The 16,112-nt window shown below is 45.1% G+C and overlaps 1 protein-coding gene across 1 annotated transcript in view; it reads left to right on the top strand.

Annotated features, from left to right (window-relative positions):
* The window catches only part of LOC114546158 (sodium/hydrogen exchanger 9B2), a 24,733-nt gene extending 10,971 nt beyond the window's left edge, over positions 1-13,762 (top strand). The window contains exons 7-13 of the mRNA XM_028564836.1: positions 1,347-1,440; positions 2,657-2,763; positions 7,592-7,741; positions 8,243-8,351; positions 11,025-11,161; positions 12,666-12,840; positions 13,659-13,762. Of these exons, the coding sequence (XP_028420637.1) occupies positions 1,347-1,440; positions 2,657-2,763; positions 7,592-7,741; positions 8,243-8,351; positions 11,025-11,161; positions 12,666-12,840; positions 13,659-13,744 (858 nt within the window). The 3' untranslated portion in view covers positions 13,745-13,762. The remainder of the gene's footprint in view (positions 1-1,346; positions 1,441-2,656; positions 2,764-7,591; positions 7,742-8,242; positions 8,352-11,024; positions 11,162-12,665; positions 12,841-13,658) is intronic.
* Positions 13,763-16,112: the final 2,350 nt, after the last annotated feature.

Here is a 16,112-nt window from a genome sequence, read left to right as displayed (position 1 = left end):
TAGCCGCCTTCTTCTCAAACTACCCGACAAAGAAACACTCACGGACCAAGTAAAAACTTTTACACAAGGGAAAAAGAAGAAGATGCCGAACAAATATGAAAGTGTAGCATGTACGGCAATGTATACAGTAAATTAATGGGAATGTAGTTTGTTTATTTTGTTTTGTTTCATATCTTCTGCACATAATATGTCCGTTAATATACAGTACATTAAATACAGGAATGAATAATAATAAATTGAATAAGATTAATAAGATTCTGAGGGATCTAAGAACAAAATAAGAATAAAACAGAAGATGTAACAACCTTTTTCGGTATAGATTATAAACAACTAAAGATGACACTGTATGAAATACCATTTATGTTATAATGGGCAATCTGGCAATCAGTGTCCACTAAAAGTTCTGTTGTTGCTGCTGACAGACTCAGATTATTATTCTAAGTGTCTGACAACATTATGGAAACGATCCCTACAGAGATAGACCTTTTAGTTAAAGAGTAAGATCCTTTTAGTTTAACATGAAACAGCCCCGAAATCACCATCACGAAACTCCACCAGACTCCATGTAAATAATCAGGACTTTTAGCGTGTATAGAGCCAGCATATCTCCACCAGACTCCATGTAAATAATCAGGACTTTTAGCGTGTATAGAGCCAGCATATCTCCACCAGACTCCATGTAAATAATCAGGACTTTTAGCGTGTATAGAGCCAGCATATCTCCACCAGACTTCATGAAAATAATCAGGACTTTTAGCGTGTATAGAGCCAGCATATCTCCACCAGAGTCCATGTAAATAATCAGGAGTTTTAGCATGTATAGAGCCAGCATATCTCCACCAGACTCCATGTAAATAATCAGGACTTTTAGTGTGTATAGAGCCAGCATATCTCCACCAGACTCCATGTAAATAATCAGGACTTTTAGCGTGTATAGAGCCAGCATATCTCCACCAGACTCCATGTAAATAATCAGGACTTTTAGCGTGTATAGAGCCAGCATATGTCCACATGTAAATGGGTGAATTAAGGGTTTATTTCAACCAAACCACAGTGGTGATTGTTGTAACAGTAGAAAGATGAACCAAGACGGCTTTTGAAAGTTTTTACTTTTTTTTTCTGTCCACTTTTAATGAAGCGTGTATTACAATGATAAAAGTAGGGATTATTTACATGGTGTCTGGTGGGTTTGGTGATGGTGATTTCGGGCCTGTTTCATGTTAAGGCCCTGACACACCAAGACATTTATGCTATGTATGGGATGTTGTGTATCTATATGATCGGAATATGTACATGTATGATTCTGTCTCTACCTTGTAATGATGTTCTGTGTTGTTTTTATTCAGGGGATCCCCACCCTGCTGATGGCTGCTGGGAGTTTTGATGATATTCTGGCCATAACGGGGTTCTCTACTTGCCTTGGAATTGCCTTCTCTACAGGTTTCTCTATCTTTTCTATTCCTTTCATTTTTATTTATTTATTAACCTTATTAAATTATTTAATCAGGAGAAATCCCATTGAGATTCAGAATCTCTTTTTCAAGGGAGTCCTGGCCAAGACAGCCATAAAAAAGTTCCATATTTAAAATATACAACAAAAACAGACAACAGAAAACAGAAAAAGAAAACAGTTGGCAAATTAACATCATCTCCACATAATCACCAGCAGCGCTCAGTAGCAGCGCTTGTGCATTTAGTACTCAAATAATCCTTTATTCTAATTTTAAACTGTATTGATGTTGGTAGGTAGTCTAATTTAAGATTATTCTGCAGTTTATACCAGGATGAGGGTGCAAAAAATGTAAAGGCACTTTCACCGAAAACAGTTCGCATTCGGGGAATGTCATACATGATTTGCCCATATGATCAAAGATTACATTTCCCAGTAGGGACTTTAGGAGTCAGGAGACAATATAAGTAAGGAGGCAGTTTACACACTATGCCCTTAAAAGAAAAATATACCAATGCTCCACACTCTCATACAAGTTACAGTGATGAGTACAAAAACTAGAATTAGTTACAAATCTTAGTGCTGCATGGTATATGGAGTCCAGCAATTTCAGAGAAGATTGATTTGCATGCATGTCTAAAATATCACCTTAATCCAACAGAAATGTTGCTTGTATAAGTGTTTTTCTCGCACTAAAAGAGAAACAGCCTTTGTTTCTATAATAGAAACCCAACTATACTCTAAGTTTTTTTTGTTAAACACTCTATATGCTGCTTGAAGGACAAACTTTCTTCTAAGAAGAAGCCAAGATATTTGTAGACTGACACTCGTTCAATTACTCTCTCATCTACATCTCATCTCTCATCAATTATACTTGATTCTCTTTATTCCTACAGCTGATTTAAAAACAACAGAATTTTACCCAAAGAGCTTTCCAGTCAAGGCAGTGTTGGTGGAATTTATCCAAATGAGGCCCTAAGGCCTGTCAAATCTGACTCCTATTTATTCATTCAACAGAACACCATATGGTGCTGCAGGTGGAGATGGTTAAAAGAAGATACGTTCAGAGGCACATCCGCTCCGCTAATGGTCCGCACACGTTACGGGTTCAATGTAGCCAAAGTGTCAGAGTGAACTACAAGCGAGTGGAAAAAGACAGGTCTTTAAATGTGATTTAAAATGTTGTCTGTGCTGTTCGTCCTCCAGGCTCTACGTGGATGAACATCCTGAAGGGTCTGCTGGAGGTGGTGGGGGGGGTGGTGGCCGGACTGATCCTGGGTCTGTTCCTGTGCTGCGTCCCCGGCAACGACCAGGTGGGGGCGCTGTGTTGGCTTCCCGTCAACCTGCAACTTTGTGTTTTTCTGGTTCAAAATTTCAACAATTTGTTGTTCTTTTTCTACACTTTCCTTGACGTGTTTTCCTCTCAATTTTATCAAATTTTCTTTCAAATTTTTTTGTCACTTTTTTTATTGATGTTTTTGTCAATTTTTTAACAAGTTTTTGTCACCTTTGCTGATGTTTTTGATTTTTTTTTTTTTTTTTTTTTTCCCGATATTTTATTTGTCACTTTTCCGTGAACCATCACCTTATCGTGGTGGAGAGGTTTGTGTGTCTCTGTGAACCTGAGGGCTGTGTTGTCTGGAGCTTTGTGCTCCTGGTAGGGTCTCCCAAGGCAAAGTGGTCTCAGGTGAGGGGCCAGACAAAGAATGGTTCAAAACCCCAATGAAAAAGCTAAGCAGAGATGGAGTGACCCTGCCCGGAGGAAGCCGGGGCCCCGCCTGGAGCCAGGCCCAGACGGTGGGCTCGTCGGCGAAGCGCCTGGTGGCCGGGTTTGCCACGGAGCCCGGCCGGGCACAGCCCGAACAAGCTACGTGGCAACTCCTCTCCATCCCATGGGCCCACCACCTGTGGGAGGAACCGTTGGGGTCGGGTGCGATGCCACATGGGTGGCAGTGAAGGTCAGGGGCCTCGACGGACCAGACCCGGCAGCAGACGCTGGCTCTGGGGCGTGGGCTCGGAACGCCTCTGTGGGGGAAGGAGCCGGAACTGGTGCGGGAGGTGGAGCGCTACCGGTTAGATCTGGTGGGGCTTACCTCTCGCGCACAGTCTTGGTTCTGGAACCATACTCCTGGATAGGGGTTGGACTCTTTTTCTTCTCCGGAGTTGCCCAGGGTGTGAGGCGCCGGGCGGGTGTGGGGATACTCACAAGTCCCCGGCTGAGCGCCGCTGTGTTGGAGTTTACCCCAGTGGACGAGAGGGTCGCCTCCCCTGCCTGGTTGTGGGGGGGAAAACTCTGACTGTTGTTTGTGCATATGCACCAAACAGGAGTTCGGAGTATTCGGCCTCTTGAGACCTTGACTGGAGTCCTGCATGGGGCTCCAGTGGGGACTCCATTGTTCTGCTGGGGGACTTCAACGCACACGGGCAATGATGGAGACACCTGGAGAGGCGTGATTGGGAGGAACGGCCTCCTGATCTAAACCAGAGTGGTTGTTTGTTGTTGGACTTCTGTGCTAGTCATGGATTGTCTATAACGAACACCATGTTCGAACATAGGGATGCTCATAAGTGTACCTGGTACCAGAGCACCCTAGGCCAAGGTCAATGATCGATTTCATAATCGTTTCATCTGATCTGAGGCCGTATGTTTTGGACACTCGGGTGAAGAGAGGGGCAGAGCTGTCAACCGATCACCATCTGGTGGTGAGTTGGGTCAGAGGGTGGGGAAGACTCTGGACAGACCTGGTAAGCCCAAACGTAGTAGTGCGGGTAAATTGGGAACGTCTGGAGGAGGCCCCTGTCCAACAGACTTTCAACTCACACCTCCGGTGGAGCTTTTCGTGCATCCCTGTGGAGGCTGGGGGCATTGAACCCGAGTGGACAATGTTCAAAGTTTCCATTGCTGAAGCTGCAGCGAGGAGCTGTGGTCTTAGGGTCTTAGGTGCCTCAAGGGGCGGTAACCCACGAACACCGTGGTGGACAACGGTGGTCAGGGAAGCCGTCCGACTGAAGAAGGAGTCTTTCCGGGATATGTTATCCCGGAGGACTCGGAGGCAGTTGCAGGGTACCGAAGGGCCCGAAGGGCTGCAGCCTCTGCCGTGAAAGAGGCAAAGCAGCGGGTGTGGGAGAAGTTTGGAGAAGACATGGAGAAGGACTTTCGGTCGGCACCAAAGTGCTTCTGGAAAACTGTTCGCCACCTCAGGAGGGGGAAGGGGAACCATCCAAGCTGTGTACAGTAAGGATGGGACACTGTTGACCTCAACTGAGGAGGTAATAGGGCGGTGGAAGGAGCACTTTGCAGAACTCCTGAATCCGACTAATCGCCCTCTATGTTAGAGGCAGAGCTGGAGGATAATGGGGGATTGTCGCCGATTTCCCAGGCGGAAGTCACTGATGTAGTCAAACAACTCCACAGTGGCAAAGCCCCGGGATTGATGAGATCCGTCCAGAAATGCTCAAGGCTCTGGGTGTGGAGGGGCTGTCCTGGTTGACACGCCTTTTCAACATTGCGTGGAAGTCTGGGACGGTGCCAAAGGAGTGGCAGACTGGGGTGGTGGTTCCCCTTTTAAAAAGGGGGACCAGAGGGTGTGTGCCAATTATAGGGGTATCACACTTCTCAGCCTCCCTGGTAAAGTCTACTCCAAGGTGCTGGAAAGGAGGGTTCGCCAATAGTCGAACCTCGGGTTGAGGAGGAACAATGCGGATTCCGTCCCTGGTCGTGGAACAACGGACCAGCTCTTCACTCTCGCAAAGGATCCTGGAGGGAGCCTGGGAGTATGCCCAACCGGGTCTACATGTGTTTTGTGGATTTGGAGAAGGCGTATGACCGGGTCCCCGGGAGATACTGTGGGAGGTGCTGCGGGAGTATGGGGTGAGGGGGTCTTCTCAGGGCCATCCAATCTCTGTACAACCAAAGCGAGAGCTGTGTCCGGTTCTCGGTAGTAAGTCGGACTCTTTTCAGGTGAGGGTTGGCCTCCGCCAGGGCTGCGCTTTGTCACCAATCCTGTTTGTAGTATTTATGGACAGGATATCGAGGCGTGGTCGGGGTGGGGAGGGGTTGCAGTTTGGTGGGCTGGGGATCTCATCGCTGCTCTTTGCAGATGATGTGGTCCTGATGGCATCATCGGCCTGCGACCTTCAGCACTCACTGGATCGGTTCGCAACCGAGTGTGAAGCGGTTGGGATGAGGATCAGCACCTCTAAATCTGAGGCCATGGTTCTCAGCAGGAAACCGATGGAATGCCTTCTCCAGGTAGGGAATGAGTCCTTACCCCAAGTGAAGGAGTTCAAGTATCTTGGGGTTGTGTTCGAAAGTGAGGGGACAATGGAGCGGGAGATTGGTCGGAGAATCGGCGCAGCGGGTGCGGTATTGCATTCAATCTATCGCACCGTTGTGACGAAAAGAGAGCTTAGCCAGAAGGCAAAGCTCTCGATCTACCGGTCAGTTTTCGTTCCTACCCTCACCTATGGTCATGAAGGCTGGGTCATGACCGAAAGAACGAGATCCAGGGTACAAGCGGCTGAAATGGGTTTCCTCAGGAGGGTGGCTGGCGTCTCCCTTAGAGATAGGGTGAGAAGCTCACTCATCCGTGAGGAGCTCGGAGAGCCGCTGCTCCTTTGCGTCGAAGGAGCCAGTTGAGGTGGTTCGGGCATCTGGTAAGGATGCCCCTGGGCGCCTCCCTAGGGAGGTGTTCCAGGCACGTCCAGCTGGGAGGAGGCCTCGGGAAGACCCAGGACTAGGTGGAGGGATTATATCTCCAACCTGGCCTGGGAACGCCTCGATCCCCCAGTCGGAGCTGGTTAATGTTGCTCGGGAAAGGGAAGTTTGGGGTCCCCTGTTGAGCTGCTCCCCCCGCGACCCGACACCGGATAAGCGGACGAAGATGGATGGATGGATGGATGGACTTTTGGGGCATTTTTAGGGCCTAAAGGAATTATTTTTCTTTCTTTCTTTCTATTATTTTCCCGTCAAATGAATTGCCTTTTTGAGGGGCTTAACATATTCAAAAACTCACCAAATTTGGCGGTCGCATCAAGTCTGGTGAAAATTTAAGTATTTTAAGGGTTTCGGGAATAGGCGCACAAAAATGGCTCGCTAGCGCCCCCTAGAAAGTTAAGAAAATTGAGCCCCTGCAGTGCGTTTAACGTAGACTCACGAAACTTAGTACACATATGTAACATGTCAGGATGTACAAAAGCCTTCATTATAGCCATACCCTAAACCCAACAGGAAGTCCGCCATTTTGATTTCAAAGTTTGAAATTAGTGCGATTTTGGCCATTTCCACATGTCGTACTTTAACGAACTCCTCCTAGAGATTTCATCCGATCAACTTCAAACTTGGTCTGTGCCATCTTAAGACGTTAAAGATGAAAAGTTGTTAAAAGAAAAACTTTTTGTCATAGGGCGTGGCCGTGGCAGGGCGGCCATTTTGTGCGTTTCGCCGCCGAAACAGGAAGTGGGTGTAACTCGAGTGTACGTTGTCCGATTACCTCGAAACTTTTCAGGATTCATAAGAGTCCGACCCTGAGGACAAATAAAGGCCGATATTTACTTAAAGTCATAGCGCCGCCTAGTGGCAACAGGACGTAGCAACCGGCCCCCTACGCTTTAGCCACGCCCCCTTTCACAGCTAATGAACCGTATGACGTAGTCTTGTGTGAGCTATCGTTGAACTCGGCGGGGAGTTCCCTTTTCATTGTTGACGATTCGCGGCGTCTGAGTGCCGCGCGAATGCACGGTCGCAAGGAGCGGCGTCCACCGGTAACCCCGACACGCGCAGAGGCGCGAGGGCCCGTCCATCGCTGCTCGCAGCTTTAATTTAATGATGTTTTTCTAAATTTTTTAACAAGTTTTTTGTGGCTTTTCCCAATGTTTTTTCTCTCACTTTTTCACAATTCTTTGTCACCTTTGGCAATGTTTTTGATGTTTTTTTTTTTGTAACTTTTCCCGATTTTTTTGGTCACTTTTTTTCAGCGTTTAAAAAAATTCTTTTTTGTTGATTTCTTTCAAATTTTTTTGCCACTTTCCTGGCATTTTTGTAGTGATGTTTTTGTCAATTTTTAACAAGTTTTTGTAAACAGGAGGACAACAGGAAGGTTAAATGTAAATGTCATTAAATTGTTTGAATGTTGTGTGCAGGAGGACCTGGTGTTGAAGAGGACTCTCATGCTGTTGGGTCTGTCCATATTCTCGGTGTTCTTCAGTCATGTTATTGGTTTTGCCGGAGCCGGTGGTCTCTCTACGCTGGTGCTCGCCTTCCTGGCTGCTCTGGGCTGGAAGACCGACAAGGTATCTCACTTCAGAATCACTTTAATCAGGATTAAACTCCTGGCTTCACACCTGTTTAGGGCTGCACAGTTCATCGAATTATGAAGAACAATGAAATCGAGACAAAAGATTATTTTGTACGTTACGTTTGGCAGGTAAACTCTTATTTTTTTGTCTTTGTGTTTTGATTGAAACTTCCCGAAGGCGAAGCTCACTCAGCTTACATTTCAATATATTTTTACTATTATTTATTTTAAGGGGAATTCAAAAAGTTCAAACAGGAAAAGTATGAAGGTGTTTTCACCGTTGATTTGTTCCACTGTTTAACTGTTTTTTAACTTTAATAAATGCAACATCCTTCCAAAAGTCAACATGTAATCCTGTTAACACTCTTAAATTCAATATTGACCAAAATAATTATGATTTTTTTCTATAATTGAGCAGCCCTAGACCTGTTCACCCAGCGTAAGCATGTGTTTTAACGGTTAGAGTTTTTAGTTGAATGGTTATGTTTATGTCCAGGCTCCGGTGGCAGCCATGGTGGGCCGGTCCTGGGACGTCTTCCAGCCGCTCCTCTTCGGTCTGATCGGCGCAGAGATCACCATAAAGACCCTCAGCCCCAGCACCGTGGGTAAGAACCAAACTCTCAACAAACCAACGTGGTCCCAGTAACTAGAAACCAAGTGGACAAGCTAGCAAACAGAGCTGCTGAACTTCCCCGGACTCCCCAAAACATTGGTTTGCTTCTTGTTTGGATAACTAGTTTAAAAGAAGGTTGAAGGAAACTGAGGCAATAGAGTAGCCTGGCTTCACCCTCCTACGTACTTCCAGTCAATTTTCATTTTCCTTCAGTACACCGCCTGGGTTTGCGGTATATTCTTGGGTTTTCTCTGGTCAAAATCTTTACCGGTCCAATCAGCGAACAGAGGGAGTGGCTGAGAACAATGACTTTGAGGTTGTGCACTAGTTTGAGTTGTAGTTCTGTAATGGCGGCGGAGAAAGATGTGAGCGAAGCCATTCGGTCTGTTGTGGCAATGCTGCCGAATAGAAAAGAACAATCTTTGCTGAGTTGTGTTGGTGGCCAGGATGTTGTGGCCCTCCTCCCCAAGGGGTTCGGGAACAGTTTGATTTTCCAGCTTGCTCTGTTAGTGGTGAAAGAGTTGGCTAAGGCTAACGCTAGAGATGCTAAGCCGACATCACGACCAAACGTTAGCGATTGGTTATGGCAGATCCAGAGTGGCTCTGGGCAGATCCAATAGTTTTAAACTTCAACAGAGTACCCGCCTTCAAGGAAGTTAACACTTGTCAATGGAGAGAGGCCAGACTCTCTGGACAAATGGACAGAGTCTGGTAGGACCAGGCTAATGTACCAGAGTCTGGTAGGACCAGGCTAATGTACTAGAGTCTGGTAGGACCAGGGTAATGTACTAGAGTCTGGTAGGACCAGGCTAATGTATTAGAGTCTGGTAGGACCAGGCTAATGTACCAGAGTCTGGTAGGACCAGGCTAATGTACTAGAGTCTGGTAGGACCAGGGTAATGTACTAGAGTCTGGTAGGACCAGGCTAATGTATTAGAGTCTGGTAGGACCAGGCTAATGTACCAGAGTCTGTTAGGACCAGGCTAATGTACCAGAGTCTGGTAGGACCAGGGTAATGTACTAGAGTCTGGTAGGACCAGGCTAGTGGACCAGAGTCTGGTAGGACCAGGCTAATGTACCAGAGTCAGGTAGGACCAGGCTAATGGACCCGAGTCTGGTAGGACCAGGCTATTGGACCAGAGTCTGGTAGGACCAGGCTATTGGACCAGAGTCTGGTAGGACCAGGCTAATATATCAGAGTCTGGTAGGACGAGGTTAGCACTAGAGAGGGCAACGTTTAAAATGCCTTTAATATCTTCTTGGCTTCAAAAGTCTTTTTCTACGAGTATTTGTGGTCAAGCGGGTCAGATGTCTGTCCCAAATTGGCAGCGGCACAGACGCATCTCATGCAACCGAAGGCAGTATCTACGTATTTATATCTATCCTTAAAAGTCATTAAATGTGGGCGCCCAGATAGCTCAGTTGGAAGAGCATGCGCCAATATATAGAAGTTTACTCCTCAACGACATTCCCTCTCTCTCTCTCTCTTTCTCTCTCCTCTTTCATGTTTTCATCTGTCCTATTAAAATAAAAGCTGGAAATGCCCCCCAATAAAAGATCTTTAAAGTCATTAAATGTCTACGCGTTTCAGCCCTTAAGTACAAGCATGAAATGGCCGCCTTCGGGCTGTGTCTTATAACTTGTCGGCACATGATAGATAAGATTAAGCCTTAAAGGAGCTCTAAGCGATGTTGGGTGACGTTACTTCTTGTTGTCGTATTGTCAAACAAAACGGAGGCTAGCTCGCCCCTCCCTCCTCCTCATCCCGTGCCCTCCCCCTACCTTCTGCACACTAAGCCCCCAACCCCCACGCCCAACTCCTTCTTGACGGTTATCGGCTGGAGCGCTGGAAGACTGTTTGTTATGTTTGGTGGTGCCTGTTGGCACAGTTTGTTTTTGTTGCCATTTGTGAAGCCTGGTCTGTCTACATAGACTGCTTTTTTTTATAGTGTGTTCAGGGGACAGGCAGCTAGCGGTTGTTGAGAGAGCACCTTTAAGCTACAGCTAATTTTCTTTTTATTGTGCTTTTCTGGCCTGTATCGGCATCGGTTTAGTCTGTGTGTCTCTCTGTGTTCAGGTCTGGGTCTTGGCCTGTATCAGTCTGTCTCTCTGTGTGTTCAGGTCTGGGTCTGGCCTGTATCAGTGTGTGTCTCTCTGTGTGTTCAGGTCTGGGTCTGGCCTGTATCAGTGTGTGTCTCTCTGTGTGTTCAGGTCTGGGTCTGGCCTGTATCAGTCTGTGTGTCTCTCTGTGTGTTCAGGTCTGGGTCTGGCCTGTATCAGTGTGTGTCTCTCTGTGTGTTCAGGTCTGGGTCTGGCCTGTATCAGTGTGTGTCTCTCTGTGTTCAGGTCTGGGTCTGGCCTGTATCAGTCTGTGTGTCTCTCTGTGTGTTCAGGTCTGGGTCTGGCCTGTATCAGTGTGTGTCTCTCTGTGTGTTCAGGTCTGGGTCTGGCCTGTATCAGTCTGTGTGTCTCTCTGTGTGTTCAGGTCTGGGTCTGGCCTGTATCAGTGTGTGTCTCTCTGTGTGTTCAGGTCTGGGTCTGGCCTGTATCAGTGTGTGTCTCTCTGTGTGTTCAGGTCTGGGTCTGGCCTGTATCAGTCTGTCTCTCTGTGTGTTCAGGTCTGGGTCTGGCCTGTATCAGTCTGTGTGTCTCTCTGTGTGTTCAGGTCTGGGTCTGGCCTGTATCAGCATCGGTCTGGTGATCCGCCTGCTCGTCACCTTCCTGCTGGTTCACTTCGGAGGATTCAACCTGAAGGAGAAACTCTTCATCTCTGTGGCCTGGCTGCCCAAAGCCACTGTACAGGTCTGTATATGTCTGTGTGTGTCTGTGTGTGTGTGTGAGTGTGTGTGTTTGTGTGTGTGCATGATGCGTGTGAGTGTCTGTGTGTGTCTGTGTGTGTGTGTGTGCATGTGTGTGTGTACCACAGCAATAAAACTCATAAAACCTCATTTTTGGGCCATTTTCACACTTGGTGTCTTATCCTAACTTCAAAGCTGCCGGTTTTCAAAAAGGTTGTCAGTTCAACTTTTCTGAAGCAAACGTCCTATGTCAAGCTCTTCTTTACTATACCACAATTCCCGTTTACCTGTGAGATAAGAGCCAGGCCCAGACACTTTAATAGATCACACTGGTGCGTACTAAAGCTGGGCGATATGGAGGAAATGAAATACTGTACATCAATGTGGACATTGCAGCAATATTGTTGGGTTGACCATTGGGGCTTTCAAAAAATGTTTAAACAATGATAATTTTGATAAATAATCATCAGTAATGTGGATACGATGATTAACTTGGTAAAGGCAAATAATAAAACAGTCTGGTAAATTCAGAACATACATCACTTTACTGTAATGCAGCCTTTGAAACCAGGAAAAGACATTTCCCAAATATTAATATTACGATATCCAAAGTCTAAGACAATATCTAGTCTCGTATATCGAGGTCGATATAATAGCGATATATTGCCTGGCCATAATGCGTTATGTGGCTGAGTCCAACCAAACCGAGCCCTGGCCCACATCTTTCAATCAGCCTATGGCACGGTTTAGCGTCCGAGCATGTAAAGGAGCGATCGCACTAGATACCCCTAACCCTAATCCTAACCCTAATCCCTAAACCTTAACACTAATCGTAATACTAATCCCCCAACCTTAACCCTAATCCTAACCCTAATCCCCCAATTTGTTTTAACCCTAAACCTTAACCCTAATCCTAACCCTAATCCCCCAATTTGTTTTAACCCTAAACCTTAACCCTAATCCTAACCCTAATCCCCCAATTTTAACCCTAAACCTTAACCCTAATCCCCCAATTTTAACCCTAAACCTTAACCCTAATCCTAACCCTAATCCCCCAATTTTAACCCTAAACCTTAATCCTAATCCTAACCCTAATCCCCCAATTTTAACCCTAAACCTTAACCCTAATCCTAACCCTAATCCCCCAATTTTAACCCTAAACCTTAACCCTAATCCCCAATTTTAACCCAAAACCTTAACCCTAATCCTAACCCTAATCCCCCAATTTTAACCCTAAACCTTAACCCTAATCCTAACCTTAATCCCCCAATTTTAACCCTAAACCTTAACCTTAATCCCCCAATTTTAACCCTAAACCTTAACCCTAATCCTAACCCTAATCCCCCAATTTTAACCCTAAACTTTAACCCTAATCCTTACCCTAATCCCCCAATTTTTTTAATCCCCCTTAATGATGAAAAGAAATCACCCAAAGAACCTCCTTAGAGCTGCTTCATGTGCATTCAGTGTAAGTAAGTGTATTTTAAAAGTGTTTGTTTGTGTTTCAGGCTGCGATCGGCTCCAAGGCGTTGGACTTGGCGAGGGAGGAGGGGGACGAGACTTTGATTAAGTTTGGTTTGGACGTGCTTACGTTAGCCGTGTTAGCCATCCTGACCACAGCTCCCATCGGAGCGCTCGGTATCGGACTGGCAGGACCGCGCCTACTGGCCCGGCAGGTCGAAGGTCAGCACACACACACACACACACACACATACACACGCACACATAAGACACACACAGACAGATAAGACACACACACACACACACACACACACACACACACACACACACACATAAGACACACACACACTCACAGACAAACGCAGAAACGGACACACACACAGACACACAGAAACACAGACAGACATACACACACAGACATACACACACACACACACACACACACACAGTCACACACACACACACACACACACACACACACAGACACATACGCACACACATACGCACACACACACACACACACACACACACACACACACACACACACACACACACACAGACAAACGCAGAAACGGACACACACACAGACACACAGAAACACAGACACAGACATACACACACAGACATACACACACACACACAGACACACACACAGTCACACACACACACACACACACACACACACAGACACATACGCACACACACATACGCACACACACACAAACACACACACACACAGACACACACACATAAGCAGACACACACGCAGACAAAAACACAGACACATACGCACACACGCACACAGACACAAACACACACACACACAGATACACCGACACACACACACACACACAGTTTGTCTTTCCGGACTTGTGAGGACCCTCGAGGTAACTTCTTTGATTCCTAACCTTTACGATACGTGTCCACAGGCAGCGTTCTCTACATGTTTCCCATTCGTTGCCTCTGCATTCATTATTTTATTGAAAGTTTTAATAGACAGATGGTATTCATGTTGACACGTTTGATCTTAATCTCAGCAGATGACGCAGAAGGCGGAGCCACGACTTCAAGCACCAATGGGATTGGTCGAGGAAAAAACAGCGTGACCCTGGAGAGCAAACTATGAGGCATCTGATCGGACAAACAAAATGTCATACAGTACAACCGTCTGTAGGGGCAGAAATGTTTGTAAAATGTCTTTGCTATTATTTTACTTTGGCGTGCTAATGCTAGTTTTTACTAGCTACAGACACTACCCTGCAACTAGCTAGCTGTGCTAGCTATGCTAGCTAACTGTCTGCTTATCAACTCCTTGATCATGACAGATTATAGTAGCTTTTACCACGGCTAATTTTAAAATGGCCGCTGCAAGAAAACATGTCTTTGCTATCAGACGCTGTACAACATGCCAACAAGCACTTGATATGATGAGTAGATACTACAGTTAGCTGGCTAACAAATTATTATACATAATACATTATTTGAACTGGACTAATGATTAGATATTTAGCTGAGATTAACCAGCTCTTTTGAGGTGGAGTGAAGGGTTTTTATCAGATTCTCAAAAATCATTAAGCATTTTGTATTTCTTTTCTATCACTCTTATTGTATTTATTTCCAATAATCATTGTAACAAACTGGGATTTCTTTCATATATGCTCTAAAAGAATTTAAATAAAGGGGTATCCATGCCTTAGCAGTGACAGGGCAGGGCCTGACCCTGTGATTCAGTCTGCATGGTAAGGTGCTCTATGAGAGTGTGTGTGTGTCATGGTGGTATGGTGCAAATAAGTCCAATAGTGCAAGGATCAATTCTAGAGACCAGCATTAAATATGGACATTATAAGGGAATAATGTAGACAGTAGGATTGAGTTAGTAATAAGTTAGACCTCAGTCCAGGCTCATTGATTAACTTATTTTGATCAACAGAACAGTTTAGCTGAGCCAGAGTCCGGCCTGTTGATTCCTGACTATAGATGTCAAATGTCCCTCTGAAATTCAGATGTCACTTGGTGCAAAGATCACAGGTATCAACCACCGGATATAACACAGCAGCAGCAGCAAACACGCAGGAAATAACTCACAAAGATGCACTACAGAGAACGATTAGAAGACAGTTAACCCTTGTGTTGTCTTCCATTCGACCATGCATCATCCTCCTGGTCAAAACTGAAAATCAACACTTTTTCTGACATTTTTGTCTCTTTTTTTCAGCACTTTTGGCGCTTTTTTGACGTTTAACGCATCTTTTCCCTACCGTAAACACCACCAACATCAACTCATAACTAGTTTTACACTTAATACTTATTTTTGGGTCAATAAAAAATCTCATTTATAGGAAATTATACCTAATTCTTGAGTTAAAAAAGCAGAAATTATGAATTATTTAGATCTAATATTAAAGGAAGGTCAACGTTCAGTCAAGGAATAATGTTTCAAAACATTTCAGTTTTTTTTTTTTCAAATTAACAAAAAAATTAACAAAACACCCAAAATTCAATGAAAGTAGAGATCCCATCTTTTGTCGTACTTGAGAAGCGCGATGTGTGGAATCATCTGTGTTATTTTTTTGGGTCATCCAAATTAGGTCATTAAAAAGAAACACATATTTCTGATATAGACATTTAGACAATGGGTCAAATTTGACCTGAAGACACACAAAGGTTAACCCTTGTGTTGTCCTTCGGGTCACCGGGACCCAAAGGACAACACAAGGGTTATGTACTTCCGTTTATTTTGTTGAGAATTGCTCTCTAAACCCTGTCTCTTGTAAAGTAAGTAAGAAAGTTTGTTTCTACAGCACATTTAAACACAGTTTAAGCTGGCCAAAATGTTGTACAAACAAGCACTAAGGTGCTGTATTAACCCTTGTTTTGTCCTTTGGGTCACAAGGACCCGAAGGACCACACAAGGGTTTTAAACAATGAGTTGAAATCAGGGAAATTTGTTGTAGCGTTGGGTTCCAATAGTTTAAATCCAGTTCCTCGTTGATGTCGATATTCATGAAGCAGACTTGTTTTGCTTTCGCTCATTTTATATTTAGAAAGATCAGTTTAGAAAACATTCTTATGTTCAGCCAGCGTTGACCGATCGATACCAGAGACTCATCGGTTTGAGTCTTTATTACTTTTTGCAAAAAAAATACACGGATGATTTCAACCGAGCAGATTGGAAAGGGATGCCGATGTTCACAGCACTGTGACGTAGACAAGAACGTAAAAGGCAGACGTCTTTAACCTTTCATTTCATTTCACACAAACACAGCGAGTTTCCTGTTTGCTCTGCTGTGTCTCAAGTCTTTTTCCTTGCAGCTCGCACCACGCTCCAGCCAGTATCCACCAACCACAGTGGTGAACAGAAGCCAGTTTATACAACTTATAAAGCCCCAAAGTCTGGTGTTTTATGTTTAGTCTCCAAGCAGTAAAACCAGAGGTTGTTGCAGTGATGGCAGTAACTTTATTAGGGCTGGATATCGCCAATGCTACACCCTGTA

Source organism: Perca flavescens, chromosome 19, assembly GCF_004354835.1.
Source record: "Perca flavescens isolate YP-PL-M2 chromosome 19, PFLA_1.0, whole genome shotgun sequence".
In the NCBI taxonomy this organism is placed as follows: domain Eukaryota; kingdom Metazoa; phylum Chordata; class Actinopteri; order Perciformes; family Percidae; genus Perca; species Perca flavescens.
Note: the sequence above shows the minus strand (reverse complement) of the source record. Positions and strands in the feature narration are given on the sequence as shown.